The sequence below is a fragment of the Ips typographus genome, linkage group LG7 (assembly GCF_016097725.1).
Source record: "Ips typographus isolate SLU linkage group LG7, UJ_Ityp_2.0, whole genome shotgun sequence".
NCBI lineage: Eukaryota > Metazoa > Arthropoda > Insecta > Coleoptera > Curculionidae > Ips > Ips typographus.
In genome coordinates this window covers 1979496-1997811 of record NC_138428.1, presented here as the reverse complement: position 1 = coordinate 1997811, position 18316 = coordinate 1979496, and the positions used below count along the sequence as shown (strand labels likewise).

At 35.6% G+C, this 18316-nt stretch overlaps 1 protein-coding gene and 2 non-coding genes across 7 annotated transcripts; all 3 read right to left on the bottom strand.

The window, feature by feature from the left end:
• Positions 1-1316: 1316 nt before the first annotated feature.
• LOC145731495 (discoidin domain-containing receptor A-like) lies at positions 1317-9738 on the bottom strand. Of its 5 annotated transcripts, none has more exons than XM_081983297.1 (6): positions 9633-9738; positions 3644-3797; positions 3486-3591; positions 3247-3429; positions 2795-3069; positions 1317-2739 (listed from the first exon to the last, which is right to left on the bottom strand). In XM_081983297.1, exons 2-6 carry the CDS (start codon positions 3744-3746, stop codon positions 2186-2188), a joined length of 1221 nt encoding a protein of 406 aa, XP_081839423.1. In that variant the 5' UTR covers positions 3747-3797; positions 9633-9738; the 3' UTR covers positions 1317-2185. The 5 variants fall into 5 exon arrangements, with proteins under 5 accessions (XP_081839423.1, XP_081839427.1, XP_081839425.1 ...); XM_081983301.1 differs by having other exon boundaries at positions 3644-3794; positions 9633-9706; XM_081983299.1 differs by having other exon boundaries at positions 3644-3807; positions 9633-9695.
• Positions 9739-13191: 3453 nt separating this feature from the next.
• On the bottom strand, positions 13192-13263 carry TRNAG-UCC (transfer RNA glycine (anticodon UCC)). Its single transcript has one exon. It is a non-coding gene; the product is annotated as a tRNA-Gly (tRNA).
• Positions 13264-17779: 4516 nt separating this feature from the next.
• TRNAG-UCC (transfer RNA glycine (anticodon UCC)) lies at positions 17780-17851 on the bottom strand. The gene has a single exon. It is a non-coding gene; the product is annotated as a tRNA-Gly (tRNA).
• Between the last annotated feature and the right edge of the window lie 465 nt (positions 17852-18316).

Genomic DNA, 18316 nt, shown 5'->3' with positions numbered 1-18316 from the left:
ATAAACATCCGAAAGTCAGTTAATTTTTCACTATTTTACTTCAAAAGTCAGAGTCAAATAGGGTGTTGGAGGTATTCATGCAAGGGGAGAAGGAGAACGACTCGTTCTTTTCTTGCTTCTCAATTATTGGCTTTGTCGGATTTTTCAAGTGACGTTAAGGCAAATTATCGCGAATTAACGTTGACGTTTAAGTGACAGTTGAAAGACCGAACAACGGTATTTTTAGCCGCTATTTTGATAGAGAGAGTGTCGGTGCTTTGTGTTGTCGCAGGAAGCTGCCTCGCTAAAAGCCGTAACGACGTTAAATTGGGCAGTCTCGTCTATAAATCAATTATTTCGCTTTTGGTTAGGTGATCTTGTGGCGAAAGGCATGTAATGGCTTCCAGGCCAGAACCAGGAATATTTTAAAATAGAACCTAAACTTCATCTGCACATGAATAAAGCCCAGCTACTAGTAGCAGGCAATTAGGAACGCCCAGGTAGTTAGTTTAAATAAAAAGTGAGCAATCGAGTGCTTCTTTTAGGAAGGATGAGATTTCCCTCAGGAAAAGCTGCTCGTAAAACTATCTTTTATACGTTGTATTTCCTATCCGGTCGTTTCTTCAAATCTCTACTTTTACGTATTCGGCTTTATGCTCTCTCGGGGACGTCCCGACCCGACAGAATTCAATGAGATGACGGGGGATCATGTCTTTACGGCAAATAGTGGACAAATAATTTGTTTCCTTGTATTGTCGTCAACCAAAAATCCTACGGGAACGAGGTAAAAGGATGGTCGCTTGGGAAAAAACCGGTTTCCTTTTTATGACTTACGAAGTTTGTAGTTTTTTTTGGATTCTAGTTATCTAAGAAGTCTTATTAGTGAAAACTAATAGAAAATTTTAAATACGGTCAATTAAACTGTGCTGTACTATTAGTGTCTCAAGACAAGCACAACAATAGAGGTAAGTGTGATATACAGGAAGTTCCACGACGAAACAAATTGATCGATATAAGAAAGACTACAAATAGAAAGGTTTCCTTTGTATCTCATGTTATGTTATGTTAAGGGAGTGGACAATTGCTGCCCTCCACTACGAACGTCGGTCTATTGTGGCCAACACATTCAAAATCATCTCTTCGGTCATAGCTCACTCTAGATCGATTTTTTAAACTGAAATTTGGAGGTCTGTGTCTTCCTCAGGAAGCATTTTCCTGGAAGATGACATACTATTTTTTGATGGACTATCTAATGATGAATTATTGACATTTAAAACTGGACCACCCTGTAAACGGGAGGTAGGTATATAGATAGCAGGACAACAGACCAAAATTAGTAAATTATAATATAATAATTTATTAAACATACATAGTAACGATTACAGTTATATTATAAGAAGTTCTACAGGAACCACTGTTAGGGTACACCAATACCAGAAGCATATTAAAACTTGTTATTTACATCCAGTAATACATTGATGAATCAAAATTATTATTATTGTTAGGTACATTCGTGTGACTAGTTTTGCCATAGGCACTAAAGTAAAAATACAATAAGAACAAAGTTCTAATAAAAAATATTATATGTATAAATATGTTACTTTGACTATAAAGAGATGTAATGAGAGATTACAGTCTCTGTAAACTAGTGCTTTCGACAAAGAAGTTGTCTTCTTTAAGTTACATAAGGCATTTTTGTCCTGATTTGTTGCCAGAATAATTGCCAATAAAATACATAATTCCATACAATTTATAAACTTAATAGTATAGTGTATAGTACTATACACATACCATTACTTTTATCTGTATTCAGAAGAAATATTAAATTAACCTTTAATGAACAACATATAGAATTAAGACGTGACATTGCAATAATCCGAGATTCGCTGACGATCCAGTCTTCTTGACAAAACAAGACCTAAAAGCTAGGCTTTAGAAATGTTGTGCTATGCTATGAAAATATCAAATCATGTTAGGATAGACAATCTGATGACAACAAAGCAATCTTCATTGAAAGCACTATTACGAAACATGTACTTGTACTCGTTTGACTTTCTGCATATCTTCAATGATATGACTGTCAGTAAATTCCAGGTGTATCACAGAAAAGTTTAATAAGTACCACTCCTAAATAATTAAATCTTTGGTGAAAAAACATATAATTTTTTGACACTACTATGAAGATGAATTAATGTATTCATTTCTATTAGTAGCGAAATTTTGTCGAAATGTAATTACGTTTTCTATACCTCCAAAAAATTACGCTCCCTATTAACGCAACAATAAGAAATGCAACAACTCCAATTGAAACATAAAACCAAGCGTTGTTACAGTCTTTTTCGTTTAATACATATTTTTTAACATGCTCGATTTGTTTACTAGATAGATTTAACGCTGTGGTTTTAAAATAGATTTCAGAAATTTGAACCAAAGGGACACTAAAAAGGTGCAACTGAATCTTAGCAAATTTTCCAATCCAATCATCCATATCTATCAGGACGTATTTATCCAGTGCTGTAAAATTCTTACTTCTCGAGACTTGTAGAAACAGTTTTCCATCCAAACTAACTAATATGCCTATTTCAAAAAAATTGTTTGTCAAATCATTGTCATCATCTACTAGAATGATATGAATTTCAACAGAAACAAAACTTCTAAAAGATCCAAACGCAAAAGTAACTTCAAAGTCTTGTGAAGTATTGTTAGATGTCAATCGAATAAAACTATTCAGTTTCTGCTTGTCTACTAATAGTCCCAACCCTAAAACGACAGAAAACGAGATAACTAAGTTAACTAAACTAGATTTTAGTTTTACCTCCTTCTTGGGAATCTTTTGCAAATACTCCATCATAATGCATATCATTGACCAAATCCCCATCTAAAGAACTGTAACTAATCAGATCATTGCCCAGTAAACAGCCATAGAGTTCTGTTCTGATACATATTACTGTATTGTTGCTGTAGGGAAAAATTCGCACGGAACTGGCGAATATCACTGGATCTAAAGAAAATGTAGTGACGCTTGATGTGTCAGTGTTGCCTGGTAAACGGACGCCTTTCTGGTAGGATACCCATCCTCCAAGCGCTGGTCTGAAAAAGAAACAAAAAATTGGTCATCCATAGATGTTGCAGACTTTGTGCGGATGAGGAGTCATTCAAAATAGGAGAAACTGACCTCTAGAAATTAACTTGACTTGTTTAATAAATGAGACAAAAGCCCACTAACTTTCTAGAGGATTTGCTAGTAGCTAGGTAATTTCTGCATACCTGTAATACTCCACAGAAAATTCTCTGGCAAACTCAGCCCCATTTCCATTCGCAAAGCGCCCTTGGAGGCTAATTGCAGAGATTACGTAAACTTCGTGTAACTCGATTTGCAGATAACTTGTTTGATTCTTTGATGAAACAGAATCAGTATCAGGACACCAAGCCCCACTTACACTGTTCAACCTGAAAACATTATCTTCATTGAATTCATCATTGCTTTGGTTAATCAATGAACTTACCGTGCGAATTGAGGTCCTACCGATTGGTAGTTAAAAGCTGAGGTTGCATATAAATCCTTATCAGGGATATGACCGTTTTCCATTCCCAACGGAGTGGAACATGTATCTAAATCAGTTTGAAAGATGTAACTTTAGTAAAATCCATTAAATTCACTCACCTATATTGCTATTTTCAGTTTGTACGAGGGAAGGAATGCCGGCCAGAAGTATAACGAAAGAGATCGTAACAGTCCCTCCATCGAGATTCCCGTTTCTCCTCATTTGTGCCTCTTTGATTTTTCCGCTTCGCCTGTTCAAGCCAGAGGAAGGTCCCTGAAACAAACTTTTTTTTAGGTCAGTTGTCAGATTTAATGAAAGTCCTGGCAACTGAATGATTCCCAAAAGGGGCAAAGTTAATTCAAAGCATGTTATTTTACTTATTTCAATCCCTGGCTAGCACATGGTTATCCAACGACTTTTGCATATGCCACTAAATTCAAAATTGCCAACATTACAAAATATTTATAGCGATGCCAGTAAATCGTAAATCTTAAGTAGCTGGTTTGGGATGCCTGCTGGATATATAGATCTATCACAGTTTCAACGCCTCTTCCTGTCGAATGAATGATCGTTTTGTCGTTTTTAGTATATTACATCTTTTGGCATGGAATATTTCCTGAACCATATCATTTTCGCGACTGAATTCATTTTTTAAGCTGTTTTTACTGTCAACATAGCCTAACAGTTTGGACTATGAGTATGAAATAATAACTGTGAAGACCTGTTTGTACCGTATTACCTGAAAACACTTGTACAGACCTTAATGCCATCCTAAAACAGTTTAAATCATACTCATAAATAAGTTAAATCAATCATGACCAGGGGCATTTTCTAGATAATACCACAGTACAGAAAGAGTTCTATTACTATTACTTTGCTATCCCGTGATATTATAGTGTCTTACAGTGATTTGTTGTTTGGTCTTTAACAGTTACAGAAGGGTTTTTGATTTATTCTAAAACAGTACAAATGATAGCAGAGCTAAACCGACCTTTGAAACTATTGGGAATTTAGATTGCCAGAAATTGCTTATCATTGTTAATCTAGTAAGTGCAACAAATGTGTAATAATTGAAAGTCAATGCCAAAGATAATTATTATAGTACCGATAGTACTGATTGTTTTGTTCTTATCTAATTCTCATTGTGTCTGAGGAAAACCCTTATAATTCATAAAGTTTGGTTAGGTACTATATCACAACAAGCATATAATGATGAGCTATTACTCACGAAGGTAAAGTTGTAACTCATCGAGTGAATAGCAGCTACCATAGAAAGTATTCACAACGAACCTAAATATCACAAACAAATTAAAATATCATCTGCTATCAATATGTCGGTTATATTGTTCACTTTGGTACCAGACAACTTAACGGCTATAGGAAAAATTATATTAAATTGAGATGACGTAACTATGTAATAAAAAGGTGAATCAAAGTTTAGGAATAACACTATGAACTTATATGTCGCCACAGAAAGGTTTAAAGAAAAATTTTTACAAACGTTACATTCAAAACATTTATGTTTCTATTACACTGTTACGTTACTTCATTTGCTTTGATTTTTGCTATATCTCGGTGGTGTACGTGAGTAATAGCCGTAAGTGACTAATGACTCACTGGTAGGTAAGGCGGGTTATTACATTTTCGAAACTAGTGAATAATAAGCATATAAATATACAATCGAAGAAAAATAATAGTAATAGGACTGTTGCATTTTCTAGATAAAAATAAATACTACATGTAGATCTGATACACTTACCAAACTATTTTTCTAGAACCCCCACAAGAACAAAAGTTTAGGATATTTAGTTTTGTAGAATATTACCTTTGTTGGTTTATTCTCTAACCCAGTGATGTTAAAACAAAGCTGTATATGGACTTCTCTTTGAAAGCTGTATATTGCCGGTCGGATAAAGACTGTAGCTACATCACACAAATTTATTTAGTGATTGGACCGTATCAGATGATGGACTAGATAAGATATCATAATGTTCTAAGAAAATTAGTATAAATTAACTGTTTCAAGATAAGTATTGTAATCTTAATTTTCAATACTTGAAACTTTTGAAGGAAATATTTTTGATAAATGGTAAAGGGTCACGAAAATTGCACTATGCCTGTATTTTAGAATAGCCATAATTCCAAAAAAAATACAGTTTACATGCAGATTCGAAGGAAATCAGCCATATCTATAATAGCATCATCACTCGCACTTTTTGTGATTCACTTATCATCAAAATGCTTGTTTGTTCTAGGTATTTTTTTAACTCCACTTAAATCAATGATAAGAAAAATTGTAAAGTATAGAACGGCTATTATACCATGGATTATTATAAATGGGTCCTTTATTTCTCTAAAAAAGATCAGAACCAGAAATGCTGCATACAGCCAGAAAGGTACCAACCAATTATGATTTGTTCTTAAGCCAACAACAGAAAAAAGCTGAAATATTCATTCCCTAGTTCTATATTTTTCCAAAGCGGATGAAAAAATTCAAACCATCAGAAGATTGGGTAACCAAATGCTTTTGCATTCCACAAAACATGACAACTGATTAACTGAAACTCCCGCCTTAACTAGATTTGATTTACAAATTATAAAAAACTGTATGTTGTGTATTTATTATCTATATTGCCTCTAAATTCCAGATTTATTTGTGAGTTAAACTAAGGTGATCAAATCACACAGGATCTAGTATTTATTCCTGCCGTTCCTATAGTTAGAACATTCTCTCTTGTTCTTTATTAGGTTATCAGCCTGTCTTCTTGAAGAAGTTTTGTGTTTATGATACTAAAATTGTTTTTCAGTTTTATCTTCACTTTTGAGAGATACATTTGTTTGCTTTTGTCTCATCGATACTCATGTATCAAAACCTCATCGGCATATTCATCTTGTGATACACTAATTTTGTGTAGATGTTCTTGAAGAGCGCAATGTTCTGTTAGTAGTTCAACTGCTAGTAAATGTATGACAAAGGGTTTTGATAGAAAGAATCCAGGTTTGTTGGCTGCTTTTAAGACATTTTGTTTAAAGTAATATCTTTGTTTTTATTGTTATTATTGTTATTAACACTTTTATATTGTGTTCATTTGACTTTAACTGAAAAACCATACGTAACATCTATAATAACCATAACAAGATTTCTGATGTCAAAGAGACTAATGTTGGAGATCTTTTGTTGAACAATTGTAACAGTGATGGTTTTGACCCAAAAACAGGAATTAACGTTGAACAAGAAATATTTGGAATCCGCACTCGGCTCGCGGCCCCTTAAAAGGGGACAAAGGAGGCCCGATAAAAACGCTATTTCAGATACCGTAAAGCCTATTATGTCCACAAAAGATACATTTATGCCCGACACGGACAATGCAAAGGACAAAACCGGACGCCCTGTGCCGTTTTTAAGCCGATCCACCCGAGCGTAAATGATTTTTTGTCGTGCCGTCAGTCTTCTCAGGTTAGGGACCTTCCGGTTTATTACGTTAAATTTTTTGCGTTAAACTGGTTAAAGCTCATCAAGCCGCTCTCTGGACTCGGTAATGACCATTGGGACCGTCAGAGGTTCAGCTTAAACTTAATTGAACCCGGGGTCATTCTCTGTCGGATTCCGGCCCATTAACTTTTCCACGTCGGTCCCGAAAGACTGCTCGACAGGATTTTTCAAGCTGAATTTCTTCACCAAAACTATCTTTGCGTTCTATCATATGTCAGCTCGTTATTTTTCGATCTGGGCAATTTACACCGACTCTGAAAGACGTCTGTTCGCGTATACACAACGTCTTCGAAACAAACAAACATCCGTGCTTTTATCTGATTTTAATTTGTAACCGCTAATGAGCCGCGAACGGTTAATTATCGCCACGATAAGCTCCAACGTAATTTAAGAATTATTCAAGGAAACGAGTTCCATTATGGAACATAAGTTAATGTTTCGGAGCGGTTGCTCTAAAATTCGCTACGGAGCTGTTGCAAACTCGATTATTGACGGTTCGGCGATCAAACCAACCAAGTCCGGGGACACGATGCGGTTTTCCACAGAAATGTACTAAGTAATCGAGAAGGTCCTCAAGGAGATCGGTTTCAAGAACTTTGCGATGAACTCAAGCAAAAAGTGTTTATTTTACACAAATTTGATACCTATACTTTAAACCTGATTTTTTTATTATTGCCTATTCAGTAGAAAGATCTTCGTTGATAGTCATATAAGAAACACACATTACAATTAAATTATAAAAGTTTCTCTCTCTCTTAAAAGAGACTTTCTGCAAGTGGCCCTCGAGGCTCCATGTATTTGGTCAGGACACGGGGGTAATATGGAAGAGCCGGTAGGAGGCCATCCTTGCATCTCTCTTCAGCAAAAGCTGAAAGGGGGTAAGTTAAGCAGGCATTCTAACGCGGACGTGGGGGTTGTCTTGAATGCCTTCGTGATAAAAAGGCATGCCGGACTATGGCCCCGTAGGTCAGCACAGGTATAATTGTGCTAATGTAAAGCCAGTATAGCTGCTGGGGCCCTAAAGCCCAGGATTTCCCGCAGATGCTTTTGCATCTCCAAAGCAGGACTTTAGCTCTACTGACTAGTCTGTCCACATGCGGGTTCCAGGTGAGTGTTTCATCTAGAATGACTCCCAGATTGTCTTACCAGGGAGGGAGGGCGATTTAAGAAATCCCGTCTTCCTCCTTCTAGTAAAGGGTATAATTACTGTTTTGAGCAGATTTACCCTAAAGCACTCCTCCCACCAGATTTATGTCACATTGAGGACCTCCTGTACGGTGGGCGATTAGTCGACGTCCCGGAGTCCTCTAATGAGTATGGCTAGATCGTCAGCATAAGCCTGGACCTCGACGTTCCAAAGAGCAAGGGTGGCCAGCAGATCGTCCACCAAGAGACACCACAGCAAAGGTGATAAAACCCCTCCTGATAAAGCTGACCATCTCGCCCTTCAGCTCGGACGACACAGTCCTTCCTTTGTTGTTTATTGTATTGTTAAAGGCACCTATTCTAGATATCTAGAAAGATGCCAAATGCTATTCCTTTACTCTTAAGAGACTTTTAAATTTTTCCAACAAGGCTAGTTCTGTTGATTTGCCCGCTTGGTCGACATTGAGAGGATTTGATAACAGGGATTTACCCCTCAAGTGCCTGTCGACCAACTTTTCAAGGATGATTCAACAGAAAGGACATTAGGCTGATCGGCATAAGTGATTTCGGGCTCTGGTCTGTTTTCCCACCTTTTGGGTGTGCACACTACCTTTGCCCGGCACCAGCTTGTCGGTATATGTTTCCAGGCCAAGCTGGTTCTGAGAATCGTAAGCAGGGTCGGACATAGCTCCTCTCAGGAATTTAGCCTAACCAACATTACCACCCTTCAAATGTGGAAGAAATATAGTAGAGACTCATATACTAAAAATGATCCAACTTCCGAATCTTAACACCAACCTTAAATTTTAACCGTCTGTGTAGTATAACCTTTCTTCTTTAACCTACCCTTATAAATATGAAATATTTGAAAAAAACTACCAAATCATTCCATTTAAGTATCAAATCGAAGGTAACACAGTACTCAATCGTGTTCTTTTAGTATAATGAGCCCATCTGTCAAGTGTCAAATTACCGTTTTTTTTTTAATTCCTATAATAGGCTCGAGGGTGAGAAACGAGCGAAGGGTGGCCCACGTTTCGCTTTTTTAATCCTACAATGGGGCTCTCGTAATAAAATTGGCATTTCCAAGGTTTCTCACCTTGGTTTTGTAAATTGTCTGGCGCTTCTATACAATAATTCAATTAAACGAATTCTTTCAAGATAAGATATCGAGTGACTAATGTTGAATGAAAATTTTAAAGTTATTGTTTATTAATAAAATGATTACTCATCACCATTTTAACAATGCCTGAAAAACAGTCTAAAAATCTACCTCATCTAGGGTTTTAAGTTACAATTTGTGTTATGTAAATCGATACGGCCGTAATTTCAGGGGTGGAACCCTTTAATGGAATTCTTTTAATGACTGGTCGGATCGAGTTATGGCTATAATTGGATCTTAGGCGTAACATTATAATTTGGTTGAATTTTTAATTAAAACTACAAAAGTAATGCATCTACAAACTTACCCTTAATGGTGTGATATTTTTTGGATTAACAATAATTACTCTCGACTTTTATACAATCAACACTGGTTTATAACTGGATTACATATTGTTATTTGTATCTAATCTTATCTAAAATCACCTTTTTAATAAAGCTGATTATCAAAATTTCTAGATGTCGCCACAAGATGATTTAAGTAGGTTACTACGATTTGTTGGTATAAAAGGAATTTGTAGTATTGTTTAGTTATTAACAGTAGAGTGTTTAAAAATTAAGCACGATTTACTAATTTGAATGTAAACAAAATTGTGTTTAAGGTTTTCTGAAAATAATTTGCTATATGATAATGGACAAACTGTTAGATTCTCTTTGAGAGTACCAAAATATTGTTACGAAAAGAACTTTCATTATTTTTATTACTCCATATAACGCATTGTTTATGTTCTGAAAAGTCGTAGTTCAGATGTTTCTGAGAGAGAAAACGTCTTAGATGAAAGTTTAAGATAGAATCAGAATTTCATGAATATTTCCGAATTTCCTAGAATCCATACGAGCCTATATAAATAGCTGGGTATGAACCGGTAGCCAAATTAATAAATCTAATCAAATGTTTGAATATGTGGGTTTTGTAATACCAGTGCATGTAAAGAAAACCAAAAGACTTTGGAAGACCACTAAAATGGTTTTGGCTTCTTACTGTTTTGAGAAAAATCAACAAGAAAAATTAAAAACAGTTATGCAAAACAAAGAGAATATAAACTCTTAGAAGAAATAGAATAACTAAATCGTGGAAGAATTAGGCTACTCAGTACAGTATACAGATAAATTGTATCAAAAAACAACGAAATCCAGCAAAGAAACACTGGATTTTACAATCTACACCAGAAATTGCAAAAAGGTTTCTAAAGAAAGTCAAAGTGGTTTTTAACCTAATGTCCTTTTACTGTCGAGAACTTGTTTGTTGTAGCTTGATTCTTCATAAATATATCTGTCTTATTACGATTTTTAAATGGTCTGTCTTTTCTATATTTCATATACAGGGACGAAAAGGAAGTAAGGAATTTTCTGTGCCTTTTGAGACACCCTGTGGAAAGAACAACTGAGAATTGAAAACCAACAAGAGACTAATTTAATATGTAAATAATGATGTAGGATAGGTTAGGTTAGTGCTAGTACTGCACTTAAGTGTAATTACTATTAACAATTAATTGAAATATAATTTTATAGATAATTACATATTAGTGCAAACTTTATTATTATTAAACATGTTTAGACAATATCCAATAAGCTTACTTTTTTCTTTCCAGCAATCCCTTTTTTTCTATCTCACATCTAATCGTCGTCATCTTTTTTCACGATGACAGTTACAGCCATTGGCTCAATTCGCAATTTTTTCGTGAAAATAAATTTTATCTTACCGAGATAGCCCATAAAAATGGACCGTCCTATGCCTTTTAGCAGTTTATTTTATTAAATATACGAATAGCTTTAAAAACAGATCGACACTTGAAAGTTGTTATTTTCTGCCAGCATCGACTTGTACAACGTTGTATCCGTCCGGACCCTGGCTTGAAATAATATTTATTTTCCTGCCAGTTGTAAAAACTCCCCATCGTACGTCTATAGATGTGTTCCACTTAACGCATCCCCTTCAAGACCGACCGAAGGAATTCGGCGCCCGTTCCCCTAAATTTCCCAACCCCGATATTTATTAGATTTACTTTATCAACTCAATAACGGCTTATGGGATTGAAATCGGCGAGTTCAGCTTGAAAGGAATACGTACAAATTATGATATACTTGCTTCAAAAATTGTTTGATGATTTTCGTTCAGTTTATAGTGGTATAGTAAAGTATGAAAAGTTAATGGAAGATCATGGTTAGAAAACGTGGTGTTGCACATGGTGAGTGAGTTTTCCTAAAGGTCCTTTGACCTCACCAAAGGGCCATGAATGTAGCACCCCAAAATCTTTCTCTCATTTCGCACATACGGTCTTAATGAAGACGGATCGTGGAAATTATTGGCCTTTTCAGATTTTCCTTTTTGATTTATTTAGTACAACTTTATTGCTTTGGCTTTTTGTGTTCGTCGCCAAGGGTCAAAACGTATAAAAATCGAGTACACACAATAATACGACAACGGCATTCATGGCCAAACTTTTCCGATTTCCATTCGAAACGCTCTAGACGATGTCTGTACTTTCAGAGTCTCTACATAAATAAATCGAGCACGGAAAGAAGAAAAAAACAAGAAAAACGAGATCGTGCAGCATAAATCCCGAAAAACCAGCGCTCACGACCGCAATTATTACAATATCAAAAGCATAAAGCAACCAGAGTACATGACATGGTCTCGAAATTGTTCGGCTGTCCGACGCACTCTCGTAATTTAAAAGTCGACTTTGTTTTTTGTTTCTTTATCCAATTTTTGCACCCCCCATACTGAACAAAAATGCTCTGTTAAAACACTACAAATTCATCTAGACAAATGATTCCTTCAAAGGAGAGTGTAACCTCAAATATTTAAATCAAGCACAATAATCATAGACTAATCAATGCTATATTATTCTGGTTAGAAACCTTTTGAAGATTTAGGATGACTTTTACGATCAAACTGGTTTCCGCACGCACAATTTAACCGAAGCTGCGTTACAAATTGCACAGACCGCTCTAAGACCCTCGATTAGAAAATATTAGGCGTGAATTTCAATTTTGAGGGACCGCACCGAGTAGAATGGGGCCCTTTAGGGACCGCCGGGTCACACCAAATTAGGTCGGCAAGGTGTGAGGCCTTTTTTTGGGCGGAACAATTTTCAATTAAGCTATTGGAACTCATAAGCGTGAAAACCTGTAACAGATTTACCGCAAAGGTATACTTTCAACTTATTCCGACTGTAAACAATTTTTTTTAATGGGACAAATTATTGAATTTAAACATAGATTACTAGAGTCCGGATTAAAAAGCACTAACATCGTGAAAAAAGGCACTTTAAAAACAAAATTATTTTCCTCAAAAGAGCTTTAAAAAAGCACAAAATTCGTTCAGAAATGCAAATTTTTTACTGTTTTGAGTTCAAATTATAGACATTTTTTGAAGTTTTTAAACTGCTTTAGAAACATACGGAAGATTTTAGACTGTTTTGAAAACTTATTTTGAACTACTTAAGGAGCATTTGGACAGTTTATAGAGCATATTGTAGGTTCTGGAATGCTTTAGAGTCATTTGGAAATTCTTAGACGGTTCTCGAATTTTTTGAAAAATTTTCAACTGTTTTGATATCTTTTGAGAGCATCTAGACTAGTTAAAGAGCATTCAGAACATTTTGGACCGTTTTTTTAGGAGCATTGAAGGTTCTGGACTGCTTTTAAGGCACTTGAAACCTTGTAAACGGAAACTTTTAAATAGGTACCCATATTCAACATGTAGTGGTTTCCCATTTGAATAATTTTTTTCACACAAAAACAAAATTAAGTATTCATAATTTCACAAAAACAATTTTAACTAGACTTAAATTAACAAAAGTAGTTACTGACAAAAAGATTTAAAATAAAGAATGTGGAAAAACTTGTATAAAAAATGAATGCGATGGCCGGGAATCGAACCCGGATCAACTGCTTGGAAGGCAACTATGCTGACCATTACACCACCATCGCACATGGGCTTGTTTCTCTCTAGTACCCAGTGACTGAGTTTACACCGCAATTACATTTGGTTCTGCTGAAATCCTTCGGCAGGCAGCAAGATTGTTATATACTTTCGTTTGCTTTACAATCTTATGTATAAATTCTAAACCAGAAAGCTGTATTACACTTGGTAGCAATTTTTTATATTAAGTAGGTTCTACCTGAACAGAATCTGTGCAAATGCCAGCAAATGTTTATGCAGTGAATACTTTCAAATTTATGTTTTGTTGTAATTTGTAAATTGTAAAATGGCCAGTATTTGAGTAGAAAACAAAAAGTTCTACGAATAATAGAAATCTGATATACCTTGTGACAGCATTTTCCTTCAAACATGTCCAGCTACAAGCTTGTAGTATTTTTTCTCTTACTTTGGATGTTTGAAAACTACATTACACCACACACAATGAATTTACGTCTTCGAATGAAATTAAAAGTATTAAACTACTACTAATATGCTGGTGGAACTTGGGAGTCTTCCAAACTGTAAAACTTCTTTAAAAGAAAAACGGATAAGTAGCTAAAGAGTTGGTTAACAGAGCCAAATTGTACTCTAAGAGAGACTAAAAAACTTTTTAAAGCTAATATATTGAATACTTTTCAAGAACCAGACCTAGATGATTTTCTTTGCGAGAACTTATTTAGACTCTAATGACATTGTTTGTCCTTACAATTTCTATGTAGTAATTACGGTATTATAAGTTTATGGTTAGAAAATGGAACAAACCACCATAGGCACATTCTTTGAATTGAATTTTCGAATATTTTACTGAAACTTATAATAGAACTTAAAGTGGTGATCCCAATCATCCCTAATTCCCATGGATCTTCTTCAAGTACCCACTCGTAAAGGGCTTCCGTCTTAATTTTTTCATACGCCCTTATATCAACAACGAACCCATTTACGTTCCAGTTCAACAATCCTATAGAAACATCCATCAAAGTTACGATAACTGAAAACACACCTGTTCTCTGTCTATTATTAGAGTTTTAATCCTCGATCTTTGTGCCTTTCTAGCTCTCGTCAATATAGTGTAATTTCGCAGAATTTTACCGTGGGGGCCTTTTAAGTCCGGCATATAAACCACCCCTGCGTCCGATTTAAAATTGAAATGAACCAACTTTGCGGGACCGTTCAAAAAATATTCAAATCCTTCAACGGGATGATTAAAATAAACTGGCAATTTTCCCAACGAGGGCGGAAAAGTTTCCGGTTTGGTGTTGAAACTAATTCGAAGCGGGCTGGGCGCACAAAAATGGGACACCCTGTAGCGTAGAATGTATGTGTGTACTAAAAAGTAGGCCCATTAAAATTAATATCCGGACATAAGACGCTGTCAAAGTAATAAACGACGCACGGCTTGTTTATGAAATTTAATAAATTAGGGAAATCCAGAGACATTAATATAGCCTCCAGAAATAGACGAGTATTTAGGGTTACGGAACATTCTGATTAGCGGATCATTTTTCAAAAACTTCCCCCCACACTTGAGTATAGGATTCTCATGAATCAAATTGCACAAATAAAATTTCAGGGAGAAATTACTGCCATTTGAGCTGAAAAATTCCTCTTTGTCGTTTTCGTAAATTATTAATAACAAAAGATTTTTTAGCGACACAATATCTTTTCTCAAACTCCGTTTTTATGAAAAACTCTTTCCAAGAAATTTCCCCCTCAACGAAATTAATAAGACAAATAGGGCCATTTCGCGTTCTAAATCCGGCCATCCATGAGCAGTTAAGCTCGCATTCTTTATTTGCCTATCGGAACTTTCCCCCTAGGACAATCCCACATAAATAGCTTTTTCTGAACATATTCGGAATGGCAGTAAGAGCGGGTTTTTGCGAGCAAAGTTGAAATTTTCGAGGGGGAAAATTCTCGCGCGGACCGCATCAAAGCTCTCCGCGGAATCTGAAACTCGCTAATTGAAATCAGACCTGCAAATTCCACCGAAAACTCTTTCGGGCAATAAATTCGCAAGCCGAAAACCGCAATTAACCCCACCCCAATTCGAGGATTGGTATTCGGATTTCGACGGCCACAATCTAATTAAATCTCTTGGGATTTTTTAAGTTTTAAATTGTCGAAATCCGATATTTAACGAAAATAATATTAAAACTATAATTTGTATACAGGGTTATTCACGTTATTCGACATTTGATTTTCGAATTATTTTCAATATGTACCGATCGTCCCAAAAGTAAAAAACGTATCAAAGTTAGAGTATCTAGTATTTTACTTAATTTTCAGAATCTACGTTGAAAATACAAGATGATTTTGTTAAGGTGATATATGCCTAAACTTTACAGTTTCTCAGATGTTCGTTATTTTCTAAAAACGTAGAACAAATTTTAAAGTTTAATCACTCAAGAAGAAAGGATAGATATGGTCTTTTTTGTTGGAGAACGTCTGGAAAATTGTTTATTGGCCTCACCACAACATTTACCAACAGAAGACATCCACACATCATGGGGTGGTATAATGGGCAGATAGTTGATTGAACCCTATTATTTTTAAGAAAATTTCAATGGCATAATATTTTTGGACTTTTTAAGAAATCAACTTTTCATTTTGCTACAAGATATTCCGTTAAAAATAAGGTCAACAATGTGGCTGCAATTGGATGAGGCACCAGCACATTACCATCGCAAAGTTCGACATTTTTTAAATCAACAATTCCAAAATTGCTGGATTCCTCGTTCTACCCTCACGTCACGCTCTGTTATTCACTATAACGGACACGCTGTATAATATTAAAACAGAAATTTGTTTCAAGTATATCTCCTATGATTGAGCTGAGTGCGAAAACATGAAAACACTCCTGTTGAAAGCAGATCTTGATAGAAACTATCAAATTCATATAATTCCGCTGTGGCTGTTTTCGTGCTAGTAACAATAACGATAATAATAAAGGCAGTGACGTAGTGCTTCATATAACGCAGTGACACTCAAACTAATGGCTTCTCATTACTCCGAGAGATTTCCGCTGAGAAGAGACAATTAAACGAAAGTCCGAGTACTCTATAAGGTCTCTCGGGGGCGTTTAATAGGTACGTATGAATTATAGTTTCACTTTTTTTTTTACCTTGGTCAGGTTCAAAGACTTTGTCGAGACGATACTCTAAAGTTTGATTATTTTGGTGTTCATGTCGGTAATAAGGAAACGTGTCTGTTTATTTTCATTATACACGCCCAGCTGTTTGAACTCAAAAAAAACACTTTTGGGATGTAACAAAAAATATTTACATAGCGCTCAAAACAATGAAGAAATTACAGTTAAAAATATACTATCATGACAGTCTAGTTCATTTGTCGGTTGTTGCTTTGGAATAATGGAAGTCCAAAAATTTTGTTACACACTGTATATAATAAAATGCCTGACAACGGTTTGATCTATTCAAATCAGTATACTTACGTTTTGGAGTTATAACAGAAAATGGATGGTTGATGACTTCTTACAGAATCAACCATCTATACAGCCATTATCATCAACCAGAACACTAGTGGTTACTTGATGAATGATCACAAACCTTAACCCAACTACTAAATCAATCAATCAACATTACTTCTAGTTTGTGTATTTGTCTTCATTCTACCAATTTATTTGAACCTAGTTTCTGAATTGACTTGAGAAGCACACAATGCAATGTTTTTTTTGACGGAGAAATCATGCAAAGTCAAACTTGAATAAGTTAGAGCATTTTTTGAGAAAGCTAGCAAACACATTCTGAAGCAGTTAATAGAAAGTGCATCCTTTAAGGCATTTTACCCAAATGATATTCCCCAGTTCTTGATTGGTCAACCAGTTACAACAGTATGTATAAGAACCTTAGAAGCTTCATTCAGAAGATAACTTTCCACCAATCTAGTAGAAGTTGGGATCAGTGTCTATTAAAGCATAAATGAAGACTAAGCTGTCTATATTCTTTACTAACTATAATACAGAGTCACACTTCACCAAAAATATGAAAACAAATTATGTTATAATGGATTTATGTAACCTCTAACCGAATTTCGAATCAGCAATATATCCGTTATTCCAAAGGGAACACACTGGCACATTCATACACATTACGCTAACACGGAACGTTAAAATGTTGAATCACCTTAAAGTTTTTCCTCCATTAACGCCAAACCGGGATAAATTTGCCCTCAGGGGGGCGTCTGCCCACAAATTGGCGCACATGGGACAACGATGAGTCAACCGATCCCCCCTTTTCCAAAACAGTCCTCTGGAATTGTAGGTTATGGCCCCGGGGAGCACTAAACCGCCGTTAACGTTAATGCGTGCGTTTTTGGGGGCTTATAATTAACTCTTTCGGACTAAATAAACCCCAAACTAGTGTTTTAACAGCCGTGCCGCTTTTGTGTACGGTACGCTAATGGTGTACTAATTAACTTTTGGCAAATGTATGGTTGGCGTTGAATTCTGTATAAGTCTTAAAAAAAATATTTTAACAAAATGAAACTTAATGCTAAAAAAATGTATGCGATGGCCGGGAATCGAACCCGGATCAACTGCTTGGAAGGCAACTATGCTGACCATTACACCACCATCGCACTTGATTTCAGATTGCTTTAGTACTAAGTTGATGATTTTAACGCACTTAGAATGTACCATTAGCGAAAGTAACGCCATTATGCTTCACTTAGCACATTAGTGCCACAGCACATTCTTATACTTTGTTTAACCTTTAATACAGTCTACATATTTCTTCCGCACTACTAAAACTAGAACAAATTTACCGTACGACTATTTGTGACAAATCTAAATTTATTGACATAAACAGGGTGAACAATATCGGACACAGTCAGGTACAGTACGAGGATGTTATATAAATGGGATCTAGCTCACATCCCTTTGACGGACAGTGAACGATCGAGTTGATAAATGGCCTGTCCTGACAGCAGCTTAAGACGGTGTATTAAAAGCAATTTCGGAGGTGTCAGTCTCTGGAAATAAAATTGCGTTTTTGGATAAGGGTGGGTGGTTGTGGCCAAACTAGGGTACAGGAACGAAAACTG